General features: G+C 40.1%; 1 protein-coding gene across 1 annotated transcript; it reads left to right on the top strand.

The window, feature by feature from the left end:
• The first annotated feature begins 8238 nt into the window (after positions 1–8238).
• Positions 8239–14851, top strand: irx4a (iroquois homeobox 4a). Its single transcript, XM_006804399.3, has 5 exons — positions 8239–8591; positions 9506–9757; positions 10683–10789; positions 12564–12874; positions 13701–14851. The coding sequence occupies exons 1-5, from the start codon at positions 8547–8549 to the stop codon at positions 14405–14407; spliced, it is 1422 nt and encodes a 473-aa protein (XP_006804462.1). The 5' UTR covers positions 8239–8546; the 3' UTR covers positions 14408–14851.
• Positions 14852–18402: the final 3551 nt, after the last annotated feature.

The raw sequence follows: 18402 nt of genomic DNA, 5'->3' as shown, positions 1-18402 counted from the left end.
TATATAATTGCAAATTTCATGTGGTGAAAATATATTCAATAACTGGTGGCTGCACATGGCTGCAGATGGGTTGGCTGCACTATTGGTGGTCGCAGGTGTTGGAGTAGTCAAGGAAGTCAGTTTTCTGGTCTAGGGTCTGCCATGACAAAGAAATCTGCCACCTGGCCCCTTGTGTGCATAATGCTATGATCAGCATGATTCCAATGTATGACATGATGGTCTGCTGTTAGTGACACAGATATACACACACACAAGCACACACACACACACACACACACGAATACACACACAGATTGATTGACAAGCATCATTGTTTTGCTGACTAGGCTGGTTGTATTTTCCTTCCTCAGAAGGGCAGACAAAGAAAGCTTTACCATTATTAGATGTGGTGCAGTGAAAAAGTATTTTCACCTTCCTGATTTTTTAAAAATTATTTTTCACATTTAAATGTTTCAGATTATAAAATACATTTTAATATTAGACAACCCGAGTAAATATAAACTGTACCTGTCTGACAAAGTGAAGCAGGCTAAAAGATGTTAAGAAGCAACACATCATTCCACAATGGAAAGAAAATCAAGAAAAAAATCACTGACATTTATCAGTCTGGAAAAGGTTACAGAGGTCACACCAGCAAACTACAGTTAGAGCCTTTATCCACAAATGGATAAATCTGGGAATGGTGGTGAGCCTTCCCAGGCTGACTTACCAAAATTACTCCAAGAACACACTGACAGCTCATCCAAATTGCCACAAAAGAATTCAGAACATCTAAAGAATGCAGGCCTCACTTGCCTCTGTTAAGATCAGAGTTCATAATTCAACAATGAGAAAGAGGATGTGCAAAAATTTCTTCTTGGAGAGTTCCAAGGAGAAAACCACTGCGGACCAAAAAGAAACCAATGGCTCAGCTCACATTTGTCAAAAGACATATTAATGATCCCCAAAACATTTGCGAAAATATTCTCTGGACTCACAAAATGTTATTTTTTTTGGAAGATCTGAGTCCTGTTAACTAGAGAAAAAAAACTAGCATAACATTTCATAAAAAGAACATCAAATGAACAGTCAAACACGGTGGTGGTCATGTGATGATCTGGGGCTGGGAACCATAAATTCTGCTCTATACCAGAAAATCCTGAAGGAGAATCCCAGCCGTTAGTTCGTGCCCTGAAGTTCAAAAGCACTTGGATCATGCAGCAGGTAAATGATGTGAAACACACCAGCTAGTCCACCTCTGAATCTCTCTAAAAAATAATAATAATAACAAATAAATAATAATAATAATAACAACCTTAAACAGAATGTTAATGCTGGAAAACCCTCCAAAGTGGCTGAATTAAAACAATTCTGTAAAGAACAGTGCGCCAAAGTTCTTCTATATTGATATGAAATACTTATTGCCAGTTATCGCAAATACTGGATTGCAGTTTTCCTGCCAAGGGTGGCACAACCAGTTATTAGGTTTAGGGGGGACATTTTTTTTTTCACACAGGGCAAGTTTGGATATCTTTTTTTCCTTAATAAATGAAGTCATCATTTAAAAACTACATTTCGTATTTACTCAAGTTTTCACGGTCCAATATTAAAATTTGTTTGATGATTTAAAACACGTAAGTGTGAAAAAAATGCAAAAACCTAAGATATCAAGAGGGGAGCAAATAGTTTTTCACTAAACAGTAAATGTAGATAGTGTATCTGGTACACATAGATTTGCACTACCAAAAAGATTGATTTTTAAAGGTAATATAGTTAAAGTCAAAACCATATGCTTATATAATAAGCATCCAAAGACTCCCCAAAATTAAAATGTTACAATAAACTACAAACTTTTGTTTTGGTGGATTTGGTCTCAGGGTAAAGTAAATTGTGTTTGTTGCTCCTATACTGCACACCGTAATGCATTTTTATTTGCTACAGAAAATAAAATATGAGAGTAGATTTAACTTACAAAAAATGGGGAATTACATGTGTTCAATAAAGAGATTTATGCTACGTTCTTTTTTTCTTTTTTTTATAGAATCAGAAGTAACCATATTTGAAGGTGTGGTTTCTGTGCTAAGTTAGAGCTAACACTAGCGAGCTTAATAATTAAGCAGCATCCATAAACTATATACTTGGGATGGGAATCAATTAGTCCAATTCCTTGGAATTGTTAGTCTGCTTCGGTATCAACCCTGCTTATTGCACTCCTACAGTTGTGTCTGAGCAGGAAAATAGTGGTACAGTCTACAGCATGAATATCAACATTACTTTAATCAATTGATTAATTAAGTATTGTACTGCATTACTTTTAAGAAAAGTGTTCCACGTAATATGTGTAATAATTGCTTTCTGTTCAATCACTAATCACAAAAAAGAGGGAAATACCTCCACTATGCACAAACATTTGACCACACAGCATGTAATGCAATGGTTGTCACTCTTAAAGCAGAGCCGATGAAAACTCAATGAGAATCGATAAGAGAACTGATAGGGAATCAAATCGATAAGTGATATCAGTAATGGAATAACAATAGCTAAATTCGTATAAGTACCGTATACGTTACATGGACCCAAAAATCTGATAACTACTACTACAGCAAATGAAATAGAATTTCACTAAAAATTGAGTCCTTGGTCATTTTGTGAGTAAATGGAACAAGAAGCCACATTGTTTTGTTTAAACATTTTCTTCTCAAATATTTGCATTAAAAATAATTCAAAAGACACCAGTGTGCTACGCATCATCCATTGATAAAGTTAAGTAACTCAAAATTAGCTGTAGTCAGTTATTAGGGCATTGAAAGTGCCTAAAGTTTTCATCTAATTTAAATTTACAAGTTTAACCTCTTAAGCCCCAAGCCTACCTGATCTCCTGCCTTTTGCCCCCGTATCAGGGGGCGTTGGGGCTTAAGAGGTTAATAAAAGAAAATTACTTACTGTATTCTCTTCCTCCATTCACCCCAACCAGTCTCAGCAGATGGCCACTCTCCTTTGAGCCCAGTTGTGCTGGAGGTTTCGCACAGTTAAAAGGGAGTTCTTCCTTCCCACTTTTGCCAAAGCGCTTACTCATATGATTATTGGGTTTTTCTCTGTATTTATTATTGTAGGTTCTACCATCCAATAGAAAGCGTCTTGAGGCGACTGTTGTTGTGAGTTGGTGCTATATAAATAAAATTGAATTGAATTGTATAGACACCGAGATGGTCTTGTGGAGACAGCCTCTATTGTCCGTTCATGGAACTGCAAGTTCAAGGTATATTAACTTTTTATCCCTGCAGTTTTCCACTAGATTGTATCATGTTATATCAAGATTACTGTAGCAGTTCCCTCCACTGAGTAGCCACTTAAGCACAATAAATGTTTTCAAACTAGAAGCAGTCAAATAATTATGACAAGATCTTATCACTTAAGTGGTAGAGTAAATGACTAGTAATGAAATGTCTAAAGAATAATTAAATAAGTATAAACATAGAATGAGGTCAGATGTTGTAGAAATGATCTCAAACTCAAACACTTTTGTCTTTTTTTTGGGGGGGGGGGGGGGTTCCAGTACAGGGATAACAAAACAGCTGCCTGTTTTACAGGACATTTGATTTTGTTCCCTCATATCCTTGTCTAAGTAATGGGCATACATACAAGGTCTGTCCAAGAACACAACCTGTGAACATAGGACCAACACCAGGATTTACAAGACACATTGGGTTCTCATTTTGGGGACCTGGGAGTCTACATATAGTACTTCCGTGTTTCAGTGCCCGGCCAGTTGCTAAGGGAACACCTGCAGATAGCTAGTTAACTAAGTGCAGCGAAGATGCTGCCGTAGTGGTGATCAATTATGAATGACCTGAGAGAACTTTGACATGTTAAACCTCTTAGAGAGGCTGAAGAAGACTAACACCCGGAGAGATGGGAGCTAGAGGAAGACTGAGAAATAGAGGGTCGGGTACACTCATCTCAAGCATATTATCATGTTACTTTTATAAAGTGGAAGCTCCATTTCACTGGATTTTACCATCATTGCTTTGCACCCTGCTTGGATACAAGGTGCTAATTCTGCATAATTTGCATAATTCATCACAGTCCATCTTCATAATATGCGTAATGCAGTAAATAGCATCAAATCTTTCCCACCACATCCTGAGTGACTAAAGTGTTGCTTCATGGAGTTGTGCAACATTAACAGAAATTACAGTTCACAATCTGTTCTTTCAGCTTTGTAATGCTTTTGATTACAGCCCATAAATTACATCTCACAAATATTGCCTTTTGTCTAACATTGTAGCCAGCTGTAAATACCCCCCAAAACGGGGACAAAGGATTGCTTTAATTAACAGCTTGTACAGTCCAGAATTTTTATTGAAATCTGGTCAAAACATTTTAATTAATAAAAAGCATGCTACACTTTTCTTTATACTATAATTGATTAAGTAAACATCTGTAGACTTTTTTTCACAGCAAACATTTTGACTTGTCACAGTAGGGAAAACACAAAGAATTCCACTTATGGGACACTTAATGGAACTGAGCCCTCATTACCTTTCCCCTCTGACAAGCAAAAATGTCTGCAGTAAAAGAAAATGTTTAGTATTTTGTTTCTTATGAACAAAAATAATAAAGTAGGAAATCACAAAAGAAAGGAAGAAAGAAAGGAAATCTTTATAAAAAATAGCTGTTTATCAGCTTATTCTCTATCTCGTCTCTTATAGACTTGCCCCATTACAGGTATCCATTACTAGTTGACTGATATTTTTAGAATTAACTGGAAAAACAGTACTTTGAAGGAATCAACTTCAAAAACCACTCCAGTTTGAAAACACTTGTAATGCTGGTCACAGTGTACAAACCACCAAGACACTGCTAGCAACAACAAAGAATTCCTATTTTTTACACCAAGTTCTTGAAGAAGCCAAGCTTCCTGCTCCACTTATATAAAAAATAAAATAAACTTAGGCTTTAGAACCCAATGATAACTGAAGAAAAACAGTTAATTTACTTTAAAAGAGAAATAAGCTATACTTTGAGAAGATCACTAGAGATCAATGTTCCAGTGGGACACCAAGACTAGACAGTAGCTAGACTGATGTTGTGCTGGATAAGCATTCCGTTTGATTGCTAGTGTGTAAGAATGCTTAGACATATTTCCACAACTACAGAAGGAGAAACATGGACACTATTGGAAACCCTGGGAGCTGCTCGGGGCTTCATGTCATAGAGAGAGTTTGTCTGTGCAGCTGTCTTCAACTATTGAGGTCACTGTTGGTTTTCTACACTGCTGACTGAAAAAACAGTTATTGAGACAGTCGACCAGAAGACATCAGAGCACTGGTGCATTGTCCACATAAGGTGAAACAGAATGTGACAAAATGCACTCTATACTGCAACAAAAAAGACCAATACCTTTAAAAGAAATAACATGTCATTATGGATAACATCCCCTTTTCATTCATAGCTCCAGAAGAGAAGAGACATAAAGACGATCCACTGAGTTTGTTCACCTGATCTTAACCCACGTCTGGGAGTTTGAACATGGCAGAGGTTAACATCAGAACTATCACTGAACCACACTTGATTCAGACAAGTTTCCTGTCTAAGTTCTAAGTCAGCTCTCATATTGTGAGCAGAACGCACACATTTTGCCTCTGCTGCTTCAGTCTGGGAGTATAAACTGTTCACACAAAGTTAAAAAAAAATCTTATCTGAAAAAAATCAACATGAAAAAATGAATTACAAGTAAATTACATTGTGCAGGGTTTTTTGCAGCTCTCACAGATCCAGACCATGTAGATTTAAATATGGACAAACTACTTTCCTTTTTTTTAAATTTCCTCATATGATCTCAAACCAGAAGACTGACAGATGGCTTTAACAAACCCACAACATAGTTTGCTTAGTAAACTCAGCTCCCACTCCACTTTCCTGTGTGTATTTCTTTCACACGTAAACAGTCCCACACTTATATCTCCCGCGCACTCTCCTCCTCCTCTTGGCTCATTAATCAACAGCAGATTATCAGGAAACTGACACTTTGTATTATGAGTTCCGTTGGAAAGTCAATGCAAGTTATCAGGCTCGATTCAAAGTGCAACTAAAGATTATTCAAATTGCAGTAATTTGGACTGATCTGATGTGGATGAACACAATTTTAAGCTCTCTGTGGGTATTCCTATGCAGAGTAATTTGCAATATAGTGATGTATAGTCTAATTTGAGTGAAGGGGTTGATTTATGTTGCTCTGTGAACATGATGGATGCTCCTACACCAGGTCTCTACTGAACACAGCTATCTATCCTAATCTGTACAGTAAAGCCACCTTCAAGTGGCTCATTAATCTAGATCATTAGTAACTGATATATTTTTTTTCTGATTATCGTGTTTATCCTCAGTAAAAAAGGAAGGAACCACACAAGTGCAACCAGACCATAAGCATTACTCCTTTGCCCTAAAATGGAACAGCATCTTCCCCCTGCTTGCGCCACTTTAACCACAGAGCATCTCTGCTTCCTCACATCTGGAAGGAAGGGGAAAAAGAATCTCCTCTTTTAATCTTTAAACGGTAAACAAGCATGAACCTCCTTCATTTTCCGTCTAAAAGGCATACACTAATGCGCCTAAATATTTTATCACGGGCGCCTGATAAAACTGGGTAACGCAGTGGATAATGAAAAGGTATACACCCAGGGGGAGGGGGAGGAGGTGTGAGCCGTAGCCTATAGTTCAGTAGATGTGTCTCTAAGATTTTTTTCACCCTCTCCTTACTTCTGTACACCAACATGTGTAGAGGTGCATGCAAATAGAAACAGACAAAGCTGGACGCCCAGGTTAGTCTATAATGCGTACGCGTGTGTATTTGTGTTTACCCCAATCCAAAATGAACGTGTCATCACTTTCTCTTTCGTTTCGTCCCGTGTGTGATGTTGAAGATAAATTGGGTCCCGCCCTGCCTTTATGCACTACGTCGCACATAAACTCCAATAAAGGAAAAAAGTCTAAATTTATAAGACAAAACGGAGCAGTTGGCCCTCCGTGTGTGTTCGTGTGTGAGAGAGCTGTGAGTGAGTGTATGCTTGAGCGGTTCAGACGGGTTGTTAATGTTGAGGTGGCATTAGAGTTAATGCAAATTAAAAAGGGCTGGCTGATCCCTTTTGACCCCCCCGTTCACTGTGTTAATGCGGCCATTTGCTTGGAGGTACTAACCCCCTATAATTCAATTTGTCAAAATGAATGAGAGAACAGACATCTTATAAAGCCCACCCTCCCACAGAAACCCCAACTTCTTCACAAAAATTATTTAAAAACAAAAAAAAGAGCGACACGAGGCAAAAGTTACTTAACCGAAGCACAAACGTCTTCGTCCTCAGAGCTCTTTATTACTTCTTTCATCTGTAAATGAAAGCAAGCAATTATTGCAAGGTGCCGGAATCATATTATTATGTTGGCCCGGGTCCCCTAGATAGTCATCAATCACTCTCAATCGACCTGTCACCGGCAGGCAGAGATCCAGCTGGAGAGGAGAGAGGAAGGAGGAGGGAGGGAGGAGAAGGAGGAGGAGTACATCATCATTAATTTGAGGAGTGACCCCTGGGGCTATCCACATGTCTCAACCCGGGATTCTCCAAGCAGGGCAACGCGCACCGGCACGGTGGCGAGCCAGTTTTGGGGGTTTTTACAGCAGTTTGATGAGTCTTCCTAACACATACACAAGTGATAGATAGATAGATAGATAGATAGATAGATAGATAGATAGATAGATAGATAGATAGATATTGCACCGAATGTTAGTATTATAAAATACATTTACTTTGTTAATTAATTAGTTTCATCTTTGACTGCTATCTTTAGTATGAAAATATTCTTCACAAATTAATTTGAAACCAATTAGCTCCCACTGTGATTAGCAGTTATTCGGAGGAATGATAGGAATGTGCTTCATTAGGCCTAATTCATTTAAGCGGATACAGACGTGTGCATATTTAAGCCATTGATTGGCCTAATTGATTGATTGCTCGTGCAAATTAATCTCCAGGACATATTCGTGTTCATAAAGGTACTCCGTGCCTTTTACTCTATTAAACATTTCCTCTTTATATCGTGCTTTCAGTTTTTTTCTCGTCATCCTGAGAAAGAAAATGCATATTAAAGTTACAGTCTGGTCATTTTTAGAGTGGGAAACTTCTGACGTCACAGTCACTGGCGTTTAAAACAACCTGCCTCTGCTGCTGACGTCTTTTATACTACTTTTTATAGGCAAAAATATGTATCTGACAACAAAGTGATTATTCTTGGCAAAGAAGCTCGTGTTTCCCTAATGCGTTTATTTATTGTTAGTGGAGTTTTAAAAAAGGAAAAGGAGAGGTTTGATTAGGTGGTTTAGTTAATGCAGTTTAAAGTCGTTTGAGTGGGGGCTTTTTACAAATTAAACATGCTACTCTGCTTCGCCCTATAAGCATCCTAGGAGCCTGTGCTTACCAATCAATTGGTACAGTCAAACAGAGCCGCAGCCTGCGTTAGAGTGGAGACCTTCAGTCTCGCTTTATTTCTGGATATTGGGGGACTTCTCTACCATGTCATATCCACAATTTGGATATCCCTATTCGTCTGCTCCACAAGTAAGTTCGTGTAACTACGTTTGTTTATAGGATGTTGTGGTATTCATGTCGCAACGGGTGATTGTCTCATCGATTTAAGCTTCATCCCTTTACGCACTTTAGCCAAGATTCCGGGAGACTTTTAATGTCTTTTCGGGCATCGGAAAGGTATTGCATTGCAGCCAGTGGTACCTGTGTAGCTAAAGCGAGAAAGAAAGGGGGTGAAAAGAAGGTATCCAGAAACCATCGAGACCCCCGACCTCCTCTTCGCTGATTTCTGTACGATAATAGCCGCTGTGTAATGTTAACCATATGTTTATCTGCTCTGGAACACACATGGCAACTTGTTCGGCACACGCCATGTGTGTTTTGCGCTATAACACAGCAGCTGTTTTATTTTGGCTGTGAGCCATGAAAAATCGTTTGGGCTTTACTTTGGGTATTACCGAGCAATCTCTGGGAAAAGCATGTATCTGTTTGCAAGGCATGGATTTTGATTTTGAATCAAGCCTGTTAGACGGCACATTTTGGACAGTTTTACGCGCATATTATCACGCGAACAGAGTTGTGTCGTTCGACTTTAGATCTGATCTGCTCTGATTTTAGTCGCCAATAGATCTGCCATTTTTAAATGGGCAATCCACGAAAAAGGGGCAGACAATGTAGATCATTTCAAAAGAAGTAAAGTGTATAATTTTAAAAACGAACTTTTTTTTATAACCAAGTTTAATTTCGCGATCTGTGAAAGTGAAACATGTAGAACTTATTTCATCGAGACAATTTTCAGTTTAAAAAGAAAATACAAGTTTTAAACTAACTTCGCCACCTGTCATTCTGTTTTAGTGCAACATTAAATTAAGCAGCCTATGTTCTAATTAAAAAAGAAAGAAAGAAAGAAAAAACAGCCGATGAATTTTCTCTTGATCTCCACCCAGTTCCTGATGACAACTAACTCTCTGACCACTTGCTGCGAGTCCACCGGCAGATCCATAGCCGACTCCGGAGTAGCGGCTTCCGGACAGACACCTGTCTACTGTCCCGTGTATGAGAGCCGGCTGCTGGCCACGGCTAGACACGAGCTGAGCTCAGCCGCTGCGCTGGGAGTGTACGGGAGCCCTTACACCAGCGGTCAAGGCTATGGGAATTACGTTACATATGGCACGGACGCATCCGCTTTCTACTCACTGGTAAGCCCTTCATCTGATCCCTCTTGGCATTGATTTATGGACCTGCAAGGTTCAGAAGCTGAAGCAGGCACACCTCTCTTCTCCCTCTCATTTTTAATGTTCTACGTAGCAAAACATTAGCCTTTAAATGCAGAAGATGCATTCTTATATTCACGACAACCGTTTCAAAGAAATTAAAAATTCACTCCAAAGAATAACGCACTTCGTATCAGCTTGTTTTGAGGCAGGTTAATTTTAAACGTATGTGATTTCCGTCGTTTTCAGTCAGTTTCATCTCTGCAAAAGTGAATTTGAAGACTCAGCCTGATAAAATTGTCAGAACATGAGTGCAAATAACTTCTCAGAGTTTATTTAATTTATTTTTTGTATTTTAATTGAGCATGTCTTCCTTCTAAAACATAACAACATAAAAGACATGCTCATATAAAGTATAGTATTGCTTGTTTCATTTTGGTTTCATATAAAATTCCATGTAGTGGAATCACTGTTGGCAGTAAAGGGGTGGTTGGAATCTTAGAGATTATTTTTACCTACAACTGTGAATTCTAATTATTTATTTTGTCTGATTTGTTTTTAAAAATAATCAGAGTTCAAACTTTTCAGTCCTTAAAAAAAGTTTTGTCCCTGCAGTTGGTATACAATCATATTTATGAAATAAAACATGAACAAAATAAAACAACAGAACAAAATATGAGATGGACTTTTTCTTCACTTTTAGCAGAACATTATTGTTGTATTGTATTATTGGGCTTTTGTTTTTGTGATAGTTTGGATTTCTTTGGGAATCATTATCCTTGTTGATGGCAACCTAAAAGTACAACCAATGCTCATCTCTTCTTGTCAAGTTGATTGTTTAAAATGCTGCAATACCTTCCCCTTTTTGTGTGTCACTCTTCTAAAAACGTGTCTTGCTGTATGATTGCAGGGTACATTTGATACTAAAGATGCCACAGCTTCTGCGCATGCGGGAATAACCCAGGCCACAGCTTACTACCCCTATGATCCTACCTTGGGGCAGTATCAGTATGACAGGTAGGTTTCTGTGACAGCTGATTTTTCTTTTTTGACATGTTAAAAAAGCTCATTATCAGTTCAAACAACAGACCATTTGAGGTAGACTCAATATCCTGCTTGAGTAAAACGTGGTACATGCAGAAAAACAGAGGGAAGTCAGTAGCATCAGAAATGATTTTGAACTATGCACTTTAAGTCTGCTATCCCAAAAAAGTGGAAACTTATCCCAGCTTTCTTAAGCAACAAACACAAGATGTAACTAAAATGAAAGCGAGAGGTAAATATTGAGCTGTAGTTTAGGGTCAGTTTCCTGGCATTAAATCAATCATTCCCGAGGGGTCAAGGCCATTCTCATCACGTCAAGCAACACTGGGTGATCACCTTCATCTCATGACACATTTCTTTTCTGATGGGGTGAATTGCCTCAGAGGACCCATGCCCCTTTCATCAAAACATAAGGCCTGTACACTGTTGTGAAGAGCATGCCTGCCATATTGAAAGGTCTTCCCAATAATCAGCTGACATCCGCAATAAGTCTGCGATGTGGTGAAAAGGTAGCGTGTGAACGTGATTCATACGTGACTGTGCATTTACCTTAGAACAGAACCTAGCAGCGGTATCAGAACTGCATTGTGACACCACATGCTTGCTTTTATTATTATTGCACATTCGTTGATCACACTCGATATTGTATTGGCGGTACTAGATGTCTCATGCAGACTTCGAGCTTTTCAACATGTAGCCCAAAACCTAAGCGACAAGTGCTTTTACCAATCATTTTTAATACCGCATAAAGGGCAAACGATGTCATCAGGAATGCTCGAAAGTGCACACACTGCAAAAAGCTAAATAACCTGTGTCACCCAGATGAGCAAGCAGGCCAACAGCGGCACCATACTGTCTGCCCTCATCTTTTACCTGAGGGCTCATCATTACACTCAATAAAGCAATTTTACAGTCTATTTTATCTGAGAACAACACAGGCTAAGGAAAGGTGCAGCACTTGTCTCCTTTTGATTCCCTTTTCAGTTCATGACCTGCTCTAAGCTATACGGAGCAATAAAGGCCTCATAAAAGCCTCCCAAGAGGACTTTTACAGCTCACTGCGGACTGAAAATCAACAGCATGCATTTTAAATGTAGGCTTATGGTTGATATTTGTGGGAGAGGTGAGGGTAGGGAAAGAGCTGTAGCCTGCGCTAAGAATGGTTTTAATAGGTGGCACAACAAAAATGACCAGAAAAAAAGAATGCTTACCATAATTTACACTCTTCATCTTTACTAATAAGGGGACAGCTTATATTTTTCTAAATGACAGTAATAGCATATTAACTTTGTGAGAGCTTTACATTATCTGAGGGGGTTTTAGGGAGGTTGTCAGTCTCTGTTGCTTTTGATGCCTTCAGTCTTATAAAGCATTTTCTGTGGACTTCACACGACTTTGCAGCTTTCTAAGAAATATTAGCGTGTACACTATGTGACCTTTGACAAGGTAATGATCTTCTGCTTGCATGCCCTTCGCTACAGCTTCGGAATTATATCTTTTAAGTGAAACATGCTTCTGATATTCAGTTTTAAATTTTATTTGTGCTGACGAAGGCAGGAGTGTGACTCCAAGGCTTATAAAACATGATACGCATCAGCTCAGAAAAATTCCAAGAAGCAGATGGCTCTGTCATGTCTGTAAGGAGAGAAACTGCCAGGACAGTGCTTTAAAAATTGTCAAGCAACAAGCGTTACATACTATATTTACTCTCTAATTAGTATTTTGCTTGCCTTCTTCTAATTAACAGATATGGCTCCATGGATGGGGGAACAAGACGAAAGAATGCTACACGAGAGACAACCAGCACGCTGAAGGCCTGGCTACAGGAGCACAGGAAGAACCCATATCCGACTAAAGGAGAAAAGATCATGCTGGCCATTATCACTAAAATGACCCTGACGCAGGTCTCCACCTGGTTCGCAAACGCTAGAAGGAGGCTCAAGAAGGAGAACAAGATGACATGGCCGCCGAGAAACAAGGGCTCAGAGGAGAAAAGATATGACGATGATGAGGATGGATCTCAAGAGGAGCAGATAAAAAGCGAGAACAATGACGATGGTTAGTGTCAGAGTGCTTTGCAAGGATAAAGTAAAGCTGTAAAACTCCAAAGCTGAACTCTTTCTAAGGGAAGTTTTTGACTTTTTATATAGTTCACAATAACAAAGATGAGATTTATGTTTTTTTATTTAGTTTTTTATAAAGACTAAATAAATAATTTGCTCCTTTACAGACAGACACTTAATAAATAGACTTTTCCTTAAATTACAAATTGTAGCATACACCAGCATTTTGAATTCCATACCAGACTGTACAGATAGTCCTATAAAACCTGACCACACTCATATTTTAGTTTACTCTGACATCTCTTACAAAGAAATATATTTTTAATAGAAGGGTTTTATACTGTAATTATAGATAAACACTACATCTTGATAATAAATAGTTTGTTTGACTGAAAGGTTAACCAATGATCTGTGCCACATTATAGGCTTAATCACGTTTACTATATGACACTGAAACCTGTCAGCAGCAACATTATTTTTGAACTATGCTGCACAGGCCTGCCATCAGACTGGGCCAACACTAAGAACTTACTAATGGAGGAACATGAGACAGGCCTCAGTCAGAGTTAAAAAGAGTCAGATATATAAATAAGTTTAGACTCCTGGAGTTTTGATATCAGATTAAGCAGTTAATTGTGATAGAGTTGAATACATTTAAATTAAAACTCTATTTTTTAAGCTTAAGGGAACCTTTATTTTCCCCAAACATTATCATTTGCAGGTGTGAAACATTAATTTACACCTTTGATTGGAAGCCTATTTTCTGTCCTGCTGTGTGACACTGACACGCCCCTCGTTTCTTTTCTGTTCTTGTTCTCCAGAGACCAGAAGCCGGCCCGACAAGGACCTCCAGTTGAGCGACTTGGACGATTTCGACACGCTGGAGTCTGAAAGCTCTGAGTGTGAGCTGAAGCACCGATATCACATGAACACACACATGACCACAACGACAACCGACTGCCCAGGCGAACACCTCCTCAAGGACGCGTCTCTGAAACTCTCCATCCCCGTTTCTCTCGGAGAGGAGCAGGACTTGAGCAAGAGTTGTCTCAAAACGAATCAAAACGACGGCTTCCAGTCGGACAGCAGACAGCAGGAAAAGGCGTGCTATAATCAGCAGCAAGGGCACCAGATATTAGACGGCAAACCTCGGATCTGGTCTTTGGCGCAGACCGCGACGTCTCTGAACCAAACTGAGTACCCATCCTGTATGCTGAGGTGCCAGCCCCCGCCCTCCTCCCTCACCCCGTCCCCCGCCGCTACCTCACCCGTGACCGGCCTGGACAGGCAGGACTCGCCGGTCACAACCCTGAGAAACTGGGTGGACGGGGTTTTCCACGACCCCTTGTTCAGGCACAGCACTTTGAGCCAAGCCCTGACCAACACCACCGTCTCTTGGACCACGAACACCAAAGGCACAATTCTGGAGGCTGAGAGAAGCACGTCGGCCTTGCAGCAGCATCAAAACTCCTCCAAAGACAGTGCCATGAGTTTTCCAAAAACTATCAATAAACTTTTCTGCTCCTAACAAAACCAAATGATCCTTTATTGCAAAGAGAGTGGAAGACTTTTTGTGACTAAAACTCGGATGGAAGAAAAAAGAAAAGAAAAGAGAGAGAACTATTGCGTGTCTATGATTCCCTTGTTATGTTTTATTCTTTATTAAAACAGTTGTAGCCATAAACTGTTACACTCGAGTTACAGAAGGGAAACATTTCGATTCAACGCACGCACAAAAATGTATAACAAAGTTTACATCTTGGGAAAAAAAACAACAACAAAAAAAATGTAGGCCTAAGCTTTTTCCTTTTAATTTTTTTCTTTAATATATGCGCATGCTAATGTAATTGAATATTATTTAGGTCTCAGCAGCTGAGTATCACCAATAAAAGAAAAATAAGTCTCACTAATGCACTGCTCTCCTTGGGAGTGGATGAGAGCGTTTCAACTTTGTTCACTGAAAAATAAAAACAGTCGGTTTCTGAAGAGCGCTTGTGATGTCGGGTTAATGGTGAGAGTTGCTGTCTATGGTGCTGAACCAGGACGTTCCCCCTTCTGCTCTACTTTTGCGTTTGCTTTTATCTAAAACAATGACTTCACCCTTCCCCAGCAATATGGGGCCTGCTGCAAGGCTGAGGGGAAAAAACATTTTAAAAAGCATCCTGCAGTTTAAAACAGCACTCCCATCACTGCTAAACCATAAAATACTCTCACGATCTAACATCTCACACCCTCTTTTTCCCCCCAGAAAACACTCACTCTTGTGCAATGACGGGAAGAAAATGAGGCAGCTCATCCCCACAAGACAGAACAATATCAGTATCTAAGATCTGCCTCATTAATTCCCTCTAAACAGGCTGTAATTGGGATGTTCACAGTCATATCTCATGTCGGGCTATTGATTTCCCCTCTCTGCTCTCTGATAATATTATCGAAATATTTCAACATCTTCCATGATGCGGCTGTCAGAAGGGTAAGTTATTCGCCATACGTCCTTTAATGGGTTCAAAACGGAGGCCCCGTAAAATAATTTTGAAGTGAGGAGTTTTCGCTTTGACACTAACCCCTCAATTTTCCTGGAGACGGGGGTGGGGGATCCGGCAGAAAAACAGCGCGGATGCTGATTCCTGCGCTGAAAAGTGAAAGGGCTTTTACGAAAGAGGCACTCACGTCGTCTGGAAGTGAAAAGGGCAAAGGAACTCGAATTAGTTGTTGTAGATAAAAGGGCAAAAAGAAAGGAGTCAAGGGTACTTGACAGTAATGGCGAAAGAGGAGCTCTCCGGGGACTCTGTCCTGTGAGGAGGGAGTGGGGTGTGGTGGTGGTGTGGAGGGGCTTCGGTGATGAATTTTAATGGGAAAAGCACCAACGATCGAGATCACCCCGCCCTCCCCGCGCCCCTTTAAAAGAAAGTGCAACGGCGGACAAAAGAAATTTTCTATATAACGCTTGTATTTTTTATTTATTTATTTTCTTTCTTGGGCCGAAAAAAAAACCTTGCCTGCAGCATTTCGAGTAGCAACGTTGACATAACCTCAGAATAAAAATCAAGGAAAGGCATACATGTTGTGAGGGTGCTTATTTTTTACTCGGGAGGGAGGGGAGAAAAAAATGCTTTCCTATTTGACTTGACGTACACCTGTTTAACCTACATACAAAATGGTGCATTTAAATTTTCATGGCCTCTGATAGAAAATTAGCGCATAGTTAAAATCCCCGAAGATCAGATAGCCCCGACATTTAATTAATTTACCATGAAGACAGATTTTATTAGACCTCTGAACCAACTGGCTTTTTATTTGACAGAAAGAGACATGAAGTAAGACAGAAGAGAGGGAGGGAGAGAGAGAGAAGGAAGGGGGGGGGGTCCTGGGAGAGAGACCAGTGCGCACAGTGCACTCAAAGAGAGAGAGACAGAGAAAAAGAGAGTGAGAGAGAGGGGCCACCTATAACTAAATCATTCAGCCATGGCAAATACGAACGCACAGAGGGAGCGGGATGGTAAATTAACAGGAGCTTTTTACATAGAGACCAAATAAAACTGTAATCAGCGACGCGTTACTTTTCATTAAGCGGCTCTGACAGCAGCATATTCAGCCACTCCGACACAGGAGCAGGGCCCGGGCTGAAATAAACTGCTCTCAACCCGAGAGTCATAAGATAATTCCTTAAGCTCCATTAACAACTCTTAGCCGCAGGAAATGGGCTCCCCCTGAAAACATCTCCAAATCTAAAAAGCTTTATCGACCTGGCAAACCTCAGCTGATGGCTTCTCTTTTTTTTTCCCCCAACTCCTCCCTCCCCCTCTCTCCTTTCCCTTTTTTCAACTTAAGGGACAGAAACGTCCAACTGAGGTAATAGACTTTGACACAACACATTAAATGGGAAATGAGAAAAGGGAGAAGAAAGGGCACTCTTAAACGCCTTTTAAACGTTTCCAATTAGAGGTTTAAAACTTGAATAAGATGTAGGCCTTTGGCATATGCCTGGCTGATGGGACATTTAACTGAATGCCTTCTCCACTTGGTAAAAGCAGCACTTAACTGGGCACAGTATGTAGTCGTCCTGTGAGGCGGGCAAGTCAAGGGATAAGCTTTATCTCACTTTATGAGGAAAAAAATGCCCACGAGTCTTAAACAACTGGATAGTTGTAAGATATTGCCCCCCCACCCACCCACCCACCCACCCCAAAGCTACGAATGAAAAACAGAACAAAATAAAAGTTGTGGAAGCATCTGTTGTTTATTTTATTTTCATTTTTTTACTCATCTTTGTATGATCTTCCTTCCTACATAGCTGAAAGGGGCTTCTTGCTCTGTCCACAGTGCTAGAAGGCCCACAGAAGCTGACAGAAACTCGGAACAATCAGCAGTTGTGGAGTTTCCCCAGAGAGAAAACCAGCCTGGGTCAGGTTAATACCACTGTGACCCTGAGCCATAAATATATTTACACATCATTACACATCAACATACACATTTAAACACACTCTCTCTCTTTCACTGTCGCTCTTTCTCTCTCTGTATCTCATACACACAAGCACACACACGCACATACACACACACAGTCAGTCTCAAAACCTCTGCCACACATGCCTGCATCAGGCTTAATTGAATATTTAATCTATTCATTGACTAACATTAATATGGTGAGAATAGCTTTAATGTGATCAAAGCTTAAATGAAAATGTGAAGCATGACCACACACAAAGGGTAGCGTGGAGAAATGGCACACGTGCACACACACACACACACACACACACACACACACACACACACACACACAAACAAATATGAGCAGTATGGGCACTTTGCCTTAGCAGCCCTTTTAAGAATCAATGCAATGGCCTTTAATTCCAATTATAATGAAGAATATTAAAGCGGTACTCTCAAAGCCACGATAAACAAAACAGCCTGTCGGTGTGTAATCATATGATTCCAAAAAACACATTTTTTATTAGGATTAAATTACACCTAAATGTCAGTTGGTGTGAACGCTTGGCATGGTTGATCTTAGCAAATTAATATATTGATAGAGAACAGAGCTATGCACTGAAGAAGTTTGTTGAGTCAGAGTAGCGCAGAAATTAGTTTGGATCCAGTAGCTCCATGTTTGGTGGTGAGTGACAGGACTAAATCCAAGAGTTGTTTGTCTTGTCATCTCTCACTTGCCACAAGGGTGAGGTGCAGAGTACCCCCCCCCCCCCCCCTCCCAAACACACACACACTCCACTGTTTTAGGAGCTGAAGTGCCACCTACTATTCTTCCTTCACTGCTTGGCGATATGGTCTGTGTGTGATTGTTTGTGTATTTGTGGCAAGACCCCTACTGCCAAAACGACATGTCCAGGATGTGCCTTTAGGCCCCAGTGACTGCCCTTTATCAGCCTCTTGCTGCCATCACCTCCCTGCAGTCTTTCCACAGGTCAAGAGGTTCCAGCCTGAGGTGCATTGCTTTTCATCATCATCTCTGCTGTCTGTCTGTGACGACACGGGTGAACTGTCTTTCCCAAATTCATATTCACTACT

The sequence above is a fragment of the Neolamprologus brichardi genome, chromosome 11, assembly GCF_056152115.1.
Source record: "Neolamprologus brichardi isolate AB-2024 chromosome 11, ASM5615211v1, whole genome shotgun sequence".
Classification (NCBI taxonomy): domain Eukaryota; kingdom Metazoa; phylum Chordata; class Actinopteri; order Cichliformes; family Cichlidae; genus Neolamprologus; species Neolamprologus brichardi.
The sequence above is the reverse complement of the archived record's forward strand: the minus strand, read 5'-3'. Positions and strand labels throughout refer to the sequence as shown.

What these genes read in the sequence shown, in the direction of transcription:
- irx4a (XM_006804399.3), top strand. Translation starts at nt 8,547, where the DNA reads ATGTCATATCCACAATTTGGATATCCCTATTCGTCTGCTCCACAA. An exon ending in CCTATTCGTCTGCTCCACAA is followed by an intron (nt 8,592 to 9,505) that starts GTAAGTTCGTGT and finishes ATCTCCACCCAG; the next exon opens with TTCCTGATGACAACTAACTC. An exon ending in AAGCGAGAACAATGACGATG is followed by an intron (nt 12,875 to 13,700) that starts GTTAGTGTCAGA and finishes CTTGTTCTCCAG; the next exon opens with AGACCAGAAGCCGGCCCGAC.